At 38.3% G+C, this 16,717-nt stretch overlaps 1 protein-coding gene across 1 annotated transcript; it reads right to left on the bottom strand.

Moving 5' to 3' along the window:
* Positions 1-5,770: 5,770 nt before the first annotated feature.
* slc41a2a (solute carrier family 41 member 2a) lies at positions 5,771-16,626 on the bottom strand. The gene is made up of 11 exons (XM_026919582.3): positions 15,886-16,626; positions 14,787-15,350; positions 14,589-14,696; positions 14,061-14,132; positions 13,786-13,930; positions 11,898-12,044; positions 11,584-11,731; positions 11,211-11,290; positions 9,544-9,675; positions 8,825-8,973; positions 5,771-8,539 (listed from the first exon to the last, which is right to left on the bottom strand). Exons 2-11 carry the CDS (start codon positions 15,147-15,149, stop codon positions 8,384-8,386), a joined length of 1,500 nt encoding a protein of 499 aa, XP_026775383.2. The 5' UTR covers positions 15,150-15,350; positions 15,886-16,626; the 3' UTR covers positions 5,771-8,383.
* Positions 16,627-16,717: the final 91 nt, after the last annotated feature.

Raw genomic sequence — 16,717 nt, 5'->3', positions numbered from 1 at the left:
ATTTCTTCCTTCCATCTTTTCAGTTGTCTCTGAACATATGTGGTTGGGTTTTCTGTTTCCCCAGTTGTTCTCCTTTCAGTGCTTTGGGATCCACTTTGGTTGGATACTCAGTGCGCAGTGCCTGCCATCCTGCTGGATGGCTTGAGTCAAAAGCCACTCCAACACAGCTCTTCTCATATAGGACGCAAAGAGGATTTCTTCCTTCTTTGCCCCTCCCAAAATCTTTGTTATCAGCGCCTTAATGTCCCCAACAGCCAACAGGTTGCCCATTGTTTCTTTCTGAAACACCTTAATCCACTTCCTGGCCCCCTCTGGTATGTCAGGGAGGTGAGCGACCAGCCCATCAAGGTCCTGTGTGGCCCAGGGCACATATTTTCCTGTGTACCCTTAATTAAGATGGGGAGTTGCGTGGTCTAAGTTTTCCCTTCGCCGTTTCTTGTGTCCATTTTCTTTCATCATAGGATAACTCCTCCTCATTCGCATCTCCATCTCTTTCCCTTCTATCTAGTAGACGTCTCCTGTGTTTCACCAATTTATCTGTGTCTTGCATTAATCTCTCCGTTACCTCCATATTTCTGTCTATTTTTGCCCCTATCTTCTGCATTTCTTCCTCAATATCCTCTTCTTCTCCTCCATCTCATCTATTGTTTCCCAACCTGAGCCCTCTCCATACTGGTCTTCCATTTGTCTCAACACCGTTTGGACCTGCTTGTAGCAATCAAAAGGTGTCTTTCTCTGTTTTCCTTCACCCTACTCCTTCTTTGGTCTTACCTCTGGCTTTCGCTTCTTCGGTGATTCTGCCTGTCCGCCTTCTTCTATCGCCATTTCCCCTTTCACTTCCACTTCCCCTGTCACTTCTACAACCTCTTATCTTATGCTCTCATATTTAGTTTTTTTTTAGTTTTTTATTATTGTTTCAATTTCCTTGAACAATGCCACATCAAATTTCCCCCTTCTGGCCATTTCATGTTCATGTCTTTAGTTCTCTTTTCCCATTTCTTTGAGAGTTTATATATGAGCTCTTTGCGTAACGGGTGTCTAGACCCCAAAACTTCTACAGGGGTGGATGGCATGACTATGGAGAAGATTGCAGCATTAGAGGTGCACATCCAGACTCTAGAGAGGGTTAGTGAGAGTGAGGGTAGCATAGTTTCTGTAGGGGAAAGTCTGGATGCCTTAGGGGGAGTTAGTAATTCCCCAACTCTGGCATTAGAGCCCTCGCAGTGGGGCGAATGGGTGATGACTCGGTGGCATAATCACAAAGCCAAAGCTAACACTAAGGCTCGCCCATGGGAGCACCACTCCTATCTGCTTCACGTGTCAAACAGGTTTGCTGTCCTCAGTGAAGCACCTGCTGAGAAACCTGAAAGAGCTCTGGTTATAGGAGACTCTATTTTGCGGCGCGTGAAATTAGCTAGACCTTTAGGGGCACCAGCAACACTAGTTAGTTCTATACCGGGAGCCAGGGCGCCAGGCATAGCAGGTAATCTTAGGGTCTTAGGCAAGCACACGGTCTCAAAGATAATTATTCATGTAGGAGCTAATGATATATGCTTTCGTCAGTCAGAGGTTACTAAGAGTAACATTGTAGAGGTGTGTAAATTAGTGAAGATGATGTCTGATGCTGTAGTATGCTCTGGCCCCATCCCAATGCAGCATGGCGATGTAACTTACAGCAGGTTATGGTTGCTGAACTGTTGGATGACCAGGTGGTTCTCCAAAAACATTGTGAGCTTTATAGATAATTGGAGTAGGTTTGAGGGCAAGGCTGGCCTGTTAGGGCAGGACAGTGTCCATCCCACTCAGGAAGGTGCTGCTCTCATTTCTTGTAGCATAGCACATAGTCTCAGAACAGGCCTAGTTAATCGGTGACAATCCATAGCCAAGGCCAGGGAGCAGACAAGCAGGCTAAACTGACTGTCTGCTAGCTGCACTGAGTTGTCATCATGTTCCAACATATTGAGACTGTGTCTGTTCCCCAAGCTAAACAAAAATGTGGAAATACTCAGAAAGTTTGTTTTAGTAACCTAATTAACATAACATTAAATCAAACCGAATTCACAGCCAGCACCATTGATCTGAAGCTAGGACTGTTGAATATTAGATCTCTTACGTCTAAAGTGCTTATTGTTAATGAAACTATTGCTGATCAGGAGTGTAATGTACTGTGTTTAACGGAAACATGGATTAAACCAAATAAGTATGTAGCATTAAATGAACCTAGTCCTCCCAGGTACAGTTACATATATCAGCCGCGTCTAACTGGCAGAGGAGGAGGTGTCGCAGTTATTTATAATGATAATCTAGACGTCACACAAAAACCTAGTCATAAATTCAACACGTTTGAAGTTGTTTATACTAACATACGTAACCACAAAAAACAAGTCTACCCAGACGATTCAGCTAATTATTATTTACAGACCCCCAGGGCCATACTCTGAATTCCTTTGTGAATTTGTGGATTTCATCTCTAACCTGGTTGTGTCTTTAGACAAAGCATTAATTGTTGGAGACTTTAATATTCATTTTGATAATCTAGAAGACCCTCTGAGAACTGGTTGTGTCCATTCTTGATTCAGGAGGGGTTAATCATAATGTAATAGGACCCACTCATAGTGGTAGTCTTGATTTAATACTAACATTCAGATTATATATAGAAAATATAGTCACATTTCCCCAGTCTGAAGCTATCTCAGATCATTATCTCATCTCATTTAAAATGTATCTTAATCATAATATATGCACCTTGCCATCCTACTGTGTCAGACGTACATTCACGTCAGCAACTGCACAGACTTTTATCAATAATCTCCAGTTACCAACCATAATTGGTTCACCGTCTGATCCCAAAGAACTTGACCAGGCAACTGAATGCTTAGAGTCAACGTTCCGCTACACGCTAGATAAGGTAGCTCCACTTAAAAGAAAAACAATTAGAGACAAAAAGCTAGCACCCTTGTATAACGATTATACACGCACCTTAAAACAGACCACTCGAAAACTAGAACGTAAATGGCATCAAACTAAATTGGTAGTATTTCAAATAGCATGGAAGGAGAGCCTTTTGAGCTATAGAAAAGCTCTGAGCACTGCTAGATCAATGTATCTCTCCACCCTAATTGAAGATAACAAAAATAATCTTAGATTCTTATTTAATTGACTAATTGCACACAATCATTTTATAGCAGTGATGACTTGAATTTTTTCAATGGTAAAATTGAAAATATCAGGCAAAAAATTCAGACTATTAATTTAAAACCAGACAGTTTTATAACTAACCCTGTAGATAATAATATAATAATATCAGAACAATGATTAGAATGTTTCACTCCCCTTCGAGAGACAGAATGTTTAAACTAGCAGTTATCAAACCCCTGATTAAAAAACCTAACCTCAACCCCTGTCATCTGTCTCACTATAGGCCAATATCAAACCTCCCCTTTATCTCCAAGATCCTAGAAAAGGTTATAGCACAGCAGCTATGCTCATACCTACATAGGAATAACATTCATGAAATGTATCAGTCAGGATTTAGGCCTCATCATAGCACAGAGACAGCACTGGTTAAAGTGGTAAATGACCTACTACTAGCCTCTGATCAGTGGTGTGTCTCCTTGCTTGTGTTGCTTGACCTTAGTTCACCTTTTGATACCATTTATCATGCTATTCTCCTCGATGGACTAGAAAATGTTGTAGGCGTTAAGGGAATGGCCCTCTCCTGGCTCAGGTCTTATTTGAATGATCATTATCAGTTTGTAGATGTAAATGGTGACTTCTCTATGCATACTATGGTAAAGTTTGCTGTTTCGCAAGGCTCTGTTTTAGGCCCACTGCTCTTTTCTTTATATATGCTACCTCTGGGCAAAATTATTCGTAAACATGGTATTGACACACAGTTGTATGTTTCAGCAAAGCCAGATGACAGACACCAGCTTAATAAAGTTGAGGAATGTGTAAAGGACATTAGACACTGGATGCTTAAGACAGAAGTACTTGTACTAGGACCACATGCAACTAGAAGTAAGCTTTCTGATTACATAATAACTCTGGATGGCCTTTCTGTTTCAACATGTGCAGCAGTAAAAGAAACTGGTGTGATTATTGACTCCAGTCTTTCATTTGAAGCTCATGTAGATAATATTACTAGAATAGCTTTCTTACATCTCAGTAATAATAAGACAAGAAATATAATGTCACTACACGATGCAGAAAAATTAGTTCATGCTTTTGTTACCTCTAGGTTGGATTATTGTAATGCCTTCCTATCTGGATGTTCCAATAGATGCATAAACACGCTCCAGTTAGTCCAGAATACAGCCGCGAGAGTCCTTACAAGAACCAGAAGATATGACCACATCGCCCCATCTTATCCACACTGCACTGGCTCCCAATCAAATTTTGTACTGATTATAAAATACTACTATTGATCTATAAAGCACTGAATGGTCTCGCGCCACAGTACCTGAGCGAACTTTTGGTCTTTTATGATCCGCCACGCCTACTTCGATCAAAAGGTGCAGGCTATTTGTTGGTACATCGAATAGTGAAGGCTGCAGCAGGGGGTAGAGCTTTCTCTTACAAAGCCCAAAAACAGTTATGGAACAGCCTTCCAATTAGTGTTCAGGGCTCAGACACAGTCTCAGTGTTTAGGTCTAGGCTTAAGACATTTATTTAGTCAAGCCTTTTGTGAATAGTTTTTTCTTAGATAAAGTAGCAGGTCTGAAGGGTTCACAGGCATAGAGTGTTGTGGTTAATTGGGATGTCTGAATGCTGCCACGCATTCACTCAGGTTTGTCGACGGTGGAGTGGCTGGCCGCTTTATGTCCCAGGGTGCCCTCACATCTGTGTTACCTTCTGGCTCTCCATTTTAGTTATGCTGTCATAGCTAGTCTTGCCGGAGTCCCTGCTTGCATTCTGCACGTACAGTACATTGTCCTTAACTTTTACGGGACAAAAGCTTACCTAATAATCTCTCCCTCTCTCTCTCTGTCAAGCTACACATGATACTCCTGAGATACCAGTGATCCTGACCCCTTCTGCTCTCCGAACCTGCCTGATCCATCCTGATGCCCTACTTCTGGTTCGAGTTCTCATCGGTTGAGATCGCTCACTGCTGCTGGGGGTGGCCCCACATGAACGGCCTGAAGATCAGTGGGATTGCTGGGGATGGTGCCACTTGGGGGCTGTGGAGTCATATGGGGAGCTGTACTGTGATGGCTTGGGACTGCAATTTCTGTGGTGGCTTTGGGGCTGCGGTCGCCATGAGCAGCAGCTTTGTACTCAGGACTCCAGCAGTGGACAGTGGATAGGTTTAACAAACCAGACTTCTTGTGAAAACTGTGACAAATTTACTGGTTGCACAATTGCACTATTTGTCCATATAGTACACAGTTATAGAAGGGATTTGTTTATAATTGCACTATCTGTTAGCATCCAGATGATGAGGATGGGTTCCCTTTTGAGTCTGGTTCCTCTCAAGGTATCTTCCTCATATTGTCTCAGGGAGTTTTTCCTTGCCACCGTCACCTCTGGATTGCTCATTAGGGATAAATTCACATATTTACAATTTATTTTGGTTTACTTTAATTTGAATCTATTTATTTCTGTAAAGCTGCTTTTTAACAATGTCCAATGTTAAAAGCGCTATACAAATGAAATTGAATTGAATTAATCCTAACCCTAATAACACTAACCCTAATCCTACTAACCCTAACCCTAATAACCCTAACCCTAATGCTAACCCTAATCCTACTAACCTTAACCCTAACCCAAGCTTGCAACATTGGGTGTTTCTCAAACGGAAGGTTGTGCCCTAATGAGGCTGCGTCCTTCCTAGAACAGTCTTTTTGAGGCTTCTAGGCTAGACTCCTCCGCAGCATTGAATGCTAGAATGAGACAGCCTAGTAAGTCTGCAAGGCGATGTCATGGCTACATCATGAAGTTTTCTGCCCCCGCGGTCAGGGTGCAAAAACTCTGAAAAGAGAACAAGCACTATTGTAGATGACAGATGTCATACCTCTGCTGATCCTCTACTTTGTAGAATTGGAGGAAGCCACCAGGAGGTTGCATTTGTGTCACTTTATTCTAAATTTCGGCAGTTGAACTACAACGACGATACGCAGACAGCAGTAAGGTATATAACTTTCCAGAAGGAAAAGAAAATAAGAACATATGCCTACAGCACCTCCTACTGTTAATTTTACATAACACATAAAAGAAAAAACTTATTGCTACACTTCTGCTTAACATATAATATTAATACTTAACAGCTTGAGCTAAAAATAATATATTCAAGCATAACTTAAATCATTCTCTTTTACTTTCGCTCAGGGTGTAATGTATGAAAGCGGTCATAAAAATATAATGGTATTACATTATAAAAATTTAATGGTATTACGTTATGGCAGTATTAAGGTGAATTGCTAGTAACACTGTAATATGTTCTTTATTTTTCCAGTACCAAAGCCATAACAGTAATGCTATAATATTTTTATAAGTACTGTTGATTTTTTGTAATTGTAGTATTGTAATACAATTTTAAAATAATTTAGAATCAGAATTAGCTTTATTCGCCAGGTGTGTGCGCAGACACACAAGGAATTTGTTGTGTTTTTTTTTAGGAAAGTACTTTTTAAAAATATTTATATTAACTGACATTATATAATGCAATACAGCAAATGCGAATCATATGACAACCCTCTGTGGTCTCCTAGTGGTTTATAACATGGGCAGCATTTAATTTACAGCAACACAAAATAAATATAAACATAAATGCCTTCATCTCCGAAAACATTTTTGGTGGGGAGCTCAGTGCCGACTCGTGTCCCGCCTTTTTTTTTCGTGAATTTCAGAATGTGTGCAAAGGATTGTGGGTGATTGGACAACGCAAAGAGTACACTGATGCATCCTTCAAAATCTGCCGAATGAAGGCCACGTAACAAAGGCTGCCTTCCAAGGATCCTTCAACTTGACACGGCCTTCGTCGGCGCTTGTCGGTGTTTATATATATAAACAGTACTGTGCAAAAGTCTTAGGCACTCTGTTTTTTTTTTTTAGTACAAACTTTGTTATAGATTTTTATTTTATGATTTCTACATTATTGATTCAATACAAAAACATTTTAGATTTCCAAACATTAGTTTTCCAGCACAAAATTAAATGTTACAGAAAAATGTTTGTATGTCAGTAAAGAAAGCAGCATATTACATAAGAGACACTTTTCAGACAAAAAAACATAATGAAGGCTGCTGGGTTTTGCTGCAGAAATAAGAAGCAAGTGTGACAGTCAAAGTCTCCAGAAGAACTGTGGCTGGTTCTACAAGATGCTCAGTGAAACTTACAGCTCATTTCCTTATAAACTCCACAAATTGTACCTGAGACTACTATTTTTTTTAAAGCGAAGGATCGTCACACCAAATATTGACTTTATTTCATTTATTACTGTTTACTGCTATTTTTTTTTATGTAGAAACATTTAATTTCATTATTTTTGAAGGCATCTTTGCTCTACAGCATTTCTTCGCATGTGCCTAAGACTTTTGCACAGTACTGTGTATATGTATATATATGTATATGTGTGTGTGTGTGTGTTTTCTAATATTATTTTGTTAGTATAAGATATACATTACAATAATAAAATATTAGATATTAGATTTTAATATTATTACAAATATAGATAAATCTAGAAAAATAAATAAATAAAACAAAAAGGAACAGTACATTATAAATAGGGAGTAATCAGTATATAATCAGAGTATAATCAGGGTTTGTATTCTGTTATATTTTTGACCTATCAGATTCTTTAAACTTTAAAAACTTTAAAGATTTAGAACCTTTAAAGATGATTTTAAAGATTTTTTCATTCTCATGTTCTGGAAAAAGGTAAGCTTTTCTGATCATTTATGTGCTGACAGTCAAAATCAGCCAGCAATTGTTTTTGGTGCTTCACATACGTGTGTATGTCCCCATCATAAATAAAAAGCATGATTGATTCAGTTTGCTACATTCCGTTTATGTTACAACTTGCTGACTTTTGACTTCTAGAAAGGGTTGGAAAGTAGAGACATTTTAAGTATATGGACTGTTAAAAAAATATGAACATAATAATTGATAATATTGATAGAATGCTAAAAAATGTCCTTAACTTTGTATCACTCATAAGACTTACTAAGTAATTAATATTGCTGTACAAAGTGGCTGAGGTGTCTCAGCAATGGCTTGGAAATATGTATTCATGCTTCAGTAGCTCCAGTGAACAAGAGGAGAGTCTAACAAAGATAAAGAATTAGTAACAATAAAAATTATGTGAAAATAAATAATAGTTTAAGATATAGCCCGTAAATTTCCTGGTAAATCCATTTCATCCAAGAGTGTGTCCTTGTCATTATTCGCCCACAGCAAAAACACAAAGAGCTAACAAGCCAGTGCCCAGTAGATCCCCCAAGGCTGTCAAATAGGGGATAGAAAAGCTATCTGGGTCTCGGCCATACTTCCACAAGCAGTGAACCATCCAGTCAGCTATGCACAACAGTATAAATACCTGAGAGAACATAAATAAAGAAGACAAAGATAAAGAAGATCATTACACATTACTGCAGTCGAGGTCTCAGTAATAATTTTCTATCAAGATGAGTGCTTTTGTTCACTTTTTCTTTTGTGATCTAACAACAGGGAACAAAAGGAGGTATGTCTACACTTTTAGAAAACAAAGATCCAACTTTTAACCAATAAGATTTCTTCTAGAGCCAATTTAGGACAACTGGACAACCATCAGTATTGTTACCTGAAAGAATTTGATTTAAAAAACTCCAAACTCTTTTCTTACCTGTGTTAGAGCTGCAACCAAGTAGAGGGTGATGAAGGTTGGTGTTGGGCTGGTGTTGGCACCTTGCATTAGATAAATAATAAAGAGAAAGACCACATGGCCTGGAATGGCTAAAAGAAGCAGCACCCGAGCTGTTCTGTTGTTATATCCTGCCAAGACACAAAAAAATGCATACTAAAATCTTTTACAAAAAACGCTGTAATTAAATAAGCAAATGTATGACCAAGTTAATATATTAATATATGAGGAATCTGAACAGAATTGATCATGTGCCAGCTGTAATAGCATAGAAGAATGGGTGCAGGAGGACCAAGAAATTAAGTGTGAATTCAAGACACTCTTTTAAAAAACAGAAGCACAGCTATTACACCTTCATCAAACAATTCTGCTTTGACTGTTTTTCTGCTAAATGATAAGCCAATAGTAAGGTTGGTTAAGACTCTTATATAATGCCTGCTCTGAAGCCTATCTGTATATCCTTCATATTCTAACCACTCCTATCCACTTATTCTCATACTGACAATTTGCATATTGTAATGAATAAAGACATTTGTACTACTGTAATGTGCAGTTATATGTGGTTTACAAAGACTAACTAGTAATTACAGTCAAAAGATGTGAAAAGATGTCAAAACATTTGGGTCATCTAAAGCAAACACTATTCACACTTTAAAATATCTGTCTTAAGACATGGATTTTTTGTTGCTTGTTTGTTTTACCTTTGCCGTAAAAGGTTCGGAATGGACAGTAACAGCACTTTGCGTCCTCAGGCAACCTTCCCAGGGAGCAGTGAAAATGTAGATACGTGGCTATACGGCTGGACTGGATGGCAGCCAGGTTACCACCAACACCTTATGAGTATGTAAACATTGCAAGGTCTCTGTGAGATACAATTAATCTATGAAAGTACTGTAGATGCATTAAACTATAAATTAATGTATGTTTTAATGGAGAGTAAAAGATAGTAAAAGATACTGTAGTAACAGTACTAGTAATAGTAATAGTAGTGTATTTGTAAGTAATTGGACAGTAACAGGACTTTGTTGTCTCTCTCCGCAAATTGTAACTGAAATTAAGTAATGGTGATGATATTATTTGTCCAATTAATTATGGTCCCCTAAAATAGACAGACATAAATAAAAAAGAACGGTGGTTTGCAGATGTAAATGTGCTGCAAAATCTACACCGATCAGTCATAACATTAAATCCACCTGCCTAATATTGTGTACGCCCCCCTTGTGCCACCAAAACAGCTCTGACCCATCAAGGCATGGACTCCACAAGACCTCTGAAGGCGTGCTGTGGTATCTGGCACCACGAAGTTAGCAGCAGATTCTTTAAGTCCTGTAAGTTGTGAGGTGGGGCCTCCATGGATCGGACTTGTTTGTCCAGCACATCCTACAGATGCTCAATTGGATTGAGTTCTGGGGAAGTTAGAGGCCAAGTCAACACCTTGAACTCTTTGTCATGTTCCTCAAACCATTCCTGAACAATTTTTGCAGAGTGGCAGGGTGCCTAAATAACATCCACATGAATGCCAGGACCCAAGGTTTCCCAGCAGGACATTGCCCAGAGCATCACGTTGTCTCCACCTGCTTGTCTTCTTCCCATAGTGCATCCTGGTGCCATCTCTTCCCCAGGTAAGCAACACACACTCACCCGGCCGTCCATGTAAAAGAAAATGAGAATCATCAGACCAGGCCACCTTCTTCCATTGCCCCAGGGTCCAGTTCTGATGTTGACGTGCCCATTGTAGGCACTTTCAATGGTGGACAGGGGTCAGCATTGGCACTCTGATCAGTCTGCGGCTACACAGCCCCATACACAGCAAGCTGCGATGCATTGTGTGTTCTGACACCTTTCTGTCATAGCCAGCATTAACCTTTTCAGAAATTTGTGCTACAGTAGCTCTTCTGTGGGCTCAGACCAGACAGGCTAGCCTTTGCTCCCCATGGGCATCAGTGAGTATTGGGCGCCCACGACCCTGTCGCCAGTTCACCAGTTGTCCTTCCTTGGATCACTTTTCGTTGGTCCTTGTCAAAATTGCTCAGATCCGTATGCTTGCCCATTTCTCCTGCTTCCATCACCTTTGAGAACTGACTGTTCACTTGCTGCCTCATATATCCCACCCCTTGACAGGTGCCATTGTAACGAGATAATCAAAGTTATTCACCTCACCTGTCAGTGGTTTTAATGTTATGGTTGATAGGTGTATGTAAAGATTTACACCTGTGTACAAATACAAAAATGTGCCCCATAACTTTTTTCACTGCACTACATTATTTCTTTAAAAAATCAAATGGACCAAAACAGGATGCTCCCAATTTTAAGTTAAATAGTTGTGATTGTGAACAAAACAGTTTTAAATGCTTATTTCATCACTGACCATTTATCACCGGGGTGTAAACCACTACTCCTCCTAAGTTTGAGTCAGTAATGGTTTTGTCCAGGATAAGTCCACCTATGCTGAGAACATACACAAGGATTTTATGTCATTATGCTACATTAATAAAAGGCAATGGTGACATACATGTACCCCAGTATATTTGCTGTTTAGAACCTATGACCACTATAAGCATAAAGTAAAATAGTCATATATAGATACATTTTTGTGAGCAAAGTCAGTTTTGTGAGCAAAGTCAGTTACAATTGATCCACACTGCTGCTCATGAGAGCTCAATTGGAAATAAATGTTGCATGATTTATAAGGTCAGAGGTCAGTATTACAGTCATTTGACAGTAAATCAGGATTCACTGACCTGCTGATAACCATGGCTGTGATTATGGGTTCCCAACCATTGTACAGCAGTTTGTGGCTTTCAGAGTGACAAAACGAAATTATTACCCAGACTGGTGTCAGGCACAGAAAGACGACACACACTACGTAGATAATATAGGGGTAGAGTTCTAAAAAAAGAAGAGAGAGAAATAGAGCTAAACTACAAAAATCAACTTACTTGCCATTTTCTATAAAATCTAGCAACAATCCATTTAAATAAACCAAAATGTGACTGGAACAAAAAGGAACACACTACTGAATATAAGCAAACTCATTTTCTTTCTTTTTTCTCACCAATGCAAGAGAAAAGCCTTTGACTGATGATGGCAAGCAACCCCAAAGTGATGAGGTCACCAAAACTAGCCGCAATTGGTGCTGCTATGTTGTCAGGATTAATCCCGGTCCTCTTTGAGCCAATAATCACACCCACCATAATGATACCTATACGAAGCAAATGACATGGAAGTAAGATGACATCACGCCAACAGTCTGGTTAGCCACCATATCACTGCATTAAATATAATCCACACAACACAGTGCATGATTCTGAGGCACAGAATTGTTACTGGCAACACTAATGTACTGATATTTCAGTCATGAGAGAAATGAAAAAACGAAAACACAAACCTCTGTTTAATCTGTAAAAATATACTTCACATTATACTTCCTTTGTATTATGTGAGGAATAAAACACAACGTGACATACTGTTATAATTAATGACAGGGTGATGCGATGCGACTCAATGTGTCTATAACAGCACTTCCCAAAGTGTTCTATTCCTTTTATACCACAGTAATTCATGTTAACATTTTTTATTTATTAAAGAATGACACAACATAATTTTTATCCATTTATATTTACGTTTAATAATGTGGATTGCCCTCCAAAAAAGTAAGTCATTTTATCACTTATGCTATAACAGCAATAAACAGTTATTCCCTCACCAGCTTTTCTGTTTTCTTTTTCTTGAAGTTAATAACACAAAAAACAGCATGTCATGTTACAAGAGAAACCCGAAAGCGTAACGTCCTCTATCATGAAGACTCCCATGGCGGAAAACTTAAAGTTACAGCTTTACCTCTGACTGTTACAAAGCATTGACAATTGAGACCCCTTTCAAAAGGATAAATAAACATAGAAATGATAACGTATTAGAACGAGTGCATTGATATAAACCTATGATTTGCCTTGCAGCTGGCCAACTGTCTGAGCTGTGCTGTTACAGAAAATGAATCAACACCTTCTGACTAATAGACTAATAGAATTGAAAATTCAACAGCGCTGTGGTATAAGTCATTTTTTTCTGTGTGAAGACTTTTTTTAATATATATTTTTGGAATATATTTATGGTGTCAGCACTTTGTAACGGTCAGATTTAAGACAGTTCCTTTAAAGTTTTCCAACATGGGAAAGTCTTCAGGACAGACGGTTTTGCTGAATGTCTCTAACATTATAAGCTGAATACTTGTTTGTCTTTTTAACTTGAAGAGAGTCAAAACAGAGCAGCTGGTGAGGGAATGCTCTATAAACTAATAAAAAGTAACGTTGGCAAATTGCTATGGTATAAGAGCAATAAAACACTTCAGGACATGCTAATCAAATTTGGGGTGGTAACAAACCCCCAACCCAGATGTTTACATTCAAAATAGGATGCATAGTCTGTTTTTATTCTTTTGATAACATATGACTTCATAAATTCTACTTTTTTTAAAAAAAAAACAGAATAACATACTGCATCTCAATTCACCTACTATCCATCCTAAACAGTATCGGAGATGAGAATTGGTGTGTCCCAAATTGTAGTATGTTGAAGTGAGTATCCCAAAGATACCTGGATAGTCTACTATTTCTGGTAGATTTTCGAAGTGTGGACACTTTTTCAGCTAATATTGCCCACAACTCCTTGTGCGAGGGAGGAGGATTTTTGTGATGGGTTGCTTTGCCGAATTCAAGGATGCATTTTAGAGAGGTGTAAATGAAATGTGGAAAATTTTTTCAAGGGAATGGTAAATTAAATTATATTGTATAAACTATATAAGGAATAATGAATGAAGAAAAGTACTTTTTCGTTACAAAAAAGAGTACATACTTTCAGTGCATAGAATAAATAGGCAAATTGAGAAGCAGCAACAGTTTTTATATCATGCTGTTATGAATGTTATGCAGATACTATGTTCTTACCTTGCAGTAACGATGCCATGAATGCTGTCACTACACCACTGCAGCATAACATTGCTGTACCATTTATGGTCAATTTCTCATCCAGAACATATCCAAGTACAGAGGCTGCCACTGCTGCAAGGAAACCCAGCACTGTAGCCTGAACCTGGAGGTATAAGAAATGTGTAAGCCATGACTAGGATTTATCTCCCTTATTCAATATTTATATAAGTATTTATAAACAGCTCACACAAAGAGAAAATTAGTTGTTTTCTATTTTTTAAAAAGTTATTTACCTGCTTGAGGGCAAGATTTCCAATGATCAGTTTCCACTTCTCTTTTGAGGAGTTAATTCTGCCAACATTCACCTGTTGTAAACATGCAGCAATGCAAAACCATTTGGGTTATATATTTCAGTCATTATGACAGTAGACTGGCTAATTAATTCTGAATAAAAAAAAACAACATGTAGTTAAGGAAACAAGGTATTTGTGCTTATTCCACAGCAAGTTTAAGGTAAACGGTATTTAACCACCATAACAGGAGGATATTTAAGTTTGAATGCTTTTTTATTTACAGCACTGTGCAAAAACATCTGACCAAGAAAGAAGTATAGAATTTATTAAGCTTATATAAGACACAACATAGGGTATAAGAGAACATCACATGGGACTGTAGTAGCAAATTTAAAGCAGTTTATATATACATATAAACCCTAACCCTATATATATATATATATATATATATATATATATATATATATATATATGGCGTTAGAGAGGTAAAGAAAGTGGCAGAGAGGCAGTAAGTCATTATTTACTCACCACTGTAGAGAGTCTTGATGCCAGTGTCATCTCCAGGTTGCCTTTCATGCCAAGTAATGCCGGCACCAGGATGAAGATCTCTGTTACTTTCTGAAACACGTCCCAGTGCTGCCTCACCAACACACAAATACTTCAGACTGAAATAAAAACTCTTTTAAACCCAAACTCTTCCTGTGCCCATAATCCTGCCATACTCACCTGCACAATGTCCAACAGCATGCCAGCCATTACTGTACCAAAGCCTGCCAGGAGGAATGGAGCCAGGATCTGAAGCACCATGGTACAGTATGATTCGCTCGGCATGGCCTGAGCACCAGTGGACGCTTGTTCCTCATCATGGACTGAGGGCCACGAATGATCATTAGGAAGCAAGGGGTCCAACTCAGAGTACCCCTTGTCTATATTTCTAGTGTTACTGTTGGTGAGACCCAAGCATTTGTCAATTCCTCCATACCATAGAGAAGGAATATTCTGATTCTCATCATCTCTAACCTCTAAATCAGCTGATGTCCATTTTCCTTCATGATGATTAGGACCACCAACTGAATTCATGGTCTTCATAAAACTTTGCAAAATGTGCTAAATTTGCTAAAGTTACTAACCTTGCTTATACTGTGTTGTGCCCATGTATAGAATTTTATCCTACCAGGAAGTCATTTAAATTATGATATGCCCTAAGATTTTTTTAATGTTTTATATGTGTGTAGTAAAGGAGAAGCTTTAATGTAACGCTTTTGAATAGTTGTTTGACCATCATCCATCCTAATGAAAACAGAGAGAGGGAAAGAGTGGGAGAGCAAAGGGTAACATGGGAATTTGCAGACAATGCAGGTCACAACTGATATCATGCACTCTTAGAAAAAGTGGTTCTTTGTGATTTCATTTTTAGGTTTCATAAAGGGCTTGGAATCATTTTTGATAGGGAAACACTCTGGTGTAGGGTTCTACATAGAGCTTTCTAACTTAAGGACCTTTATGAGTTCCAAATTTTCTAAGAGTACACTTTCAAAGCAGATCATCATGCCTATTAGTGGTGGAAGAGTATCAACTACTTTTACATCATCAATACAAGCAAACTAATTAAAAAAACAAACTAATTGAAATATTTTAAATGCACACACACACATATATAGTTAATAACGATACAAAAGAATCACTAAAACTGAGTAAACTGCAACCTCTTACATATTTGTAAGAGGTTGCAGTTTACTCAGTTTTAGTGATTCTTTTTGTGATTCAGTTTACTCAGTTTTAGTGATTCATGGTTTTATTGTAATAAACCTGAATGAACACTTACCTCTAAGCAAAGCCACAACACTGCTGTTGGGTGAGAGCAGATCTTTCCACTGTCAGGTCCCTGAGGTGCAGCACTCTGATAATGACAACAACCCAGAGGTGAAGCAATAGCAGCTCTCCTCCACACCCTCCTGATCACACTCACCTCTTCCTCCTCCTGCACCTCATACTCCCTCTGACTATAATCAGCTTATTATTATGGCACTGCTGGAGGTTTTGTAAATGAGAAAATTATATAACCAGCCTAATCTATTACAGAATTACACGTGAATGTAGAGGTTTCCAAATCACGCAGGTTTTTTGCTAAGACACGTGTTTGTGGCATTTGATTTGGACAAATTCAGTGAAAGTTTTGCTTTATGCCACATATCAAGTTCACTTTTAACTTTAATAACTTTTAGTTACTTTTACAAGTCTTCACCTCTCCCCTCAAAGAGCTCATATAGGAGCTGTATAAATATAATGATCAAATAAATGTAATTTTACAGTCTCTCAGCAAAGCATGTGATTTGGAAGAATTCATGTATAATAGGATAGGCTGGTTGCATAATTTTCTTATTTGCAATTCCACCTTCCAGGAGTGCCAGCATGTGTGTGTGTTTGTGTGTACATATCTATATCTATCTATCTATCTATCTATCTATCTACATATATATATATATATATATATATATATACACACACACACACACACACACATATATATATACACACACATGTATATACACACACATACGCTGGTATATGCAAGCTGTGTTTGTTTTTCGTAGTCCACTTTTACTTTGAAATCTCATGCTAGTGCAACAGCAGAAATTACTGAGCAAAGACATTAC

The sequence above is a fragment of the Pangasianodon hypophthalmus genome, chromosome 9, assembly GCF_027358585.1.
Source record: "Pangasianodon hypophthalmus isolate fPanHyp1 chromosome 9, fPanHyp1.pri, whole genome shotgun sequence".
Taxonomy (NCBI): Eukaryota; Metazoa; Chordata; class Actinopteri; order Siluriformes; family Pangasiidae; genus Pangasianodon; species Pangasianodon hypophthalmus.
Note: the sequence above shows the minus strand (reverse complement) of the source record. Positions and strands in the feature narration are given on the sequence as shown.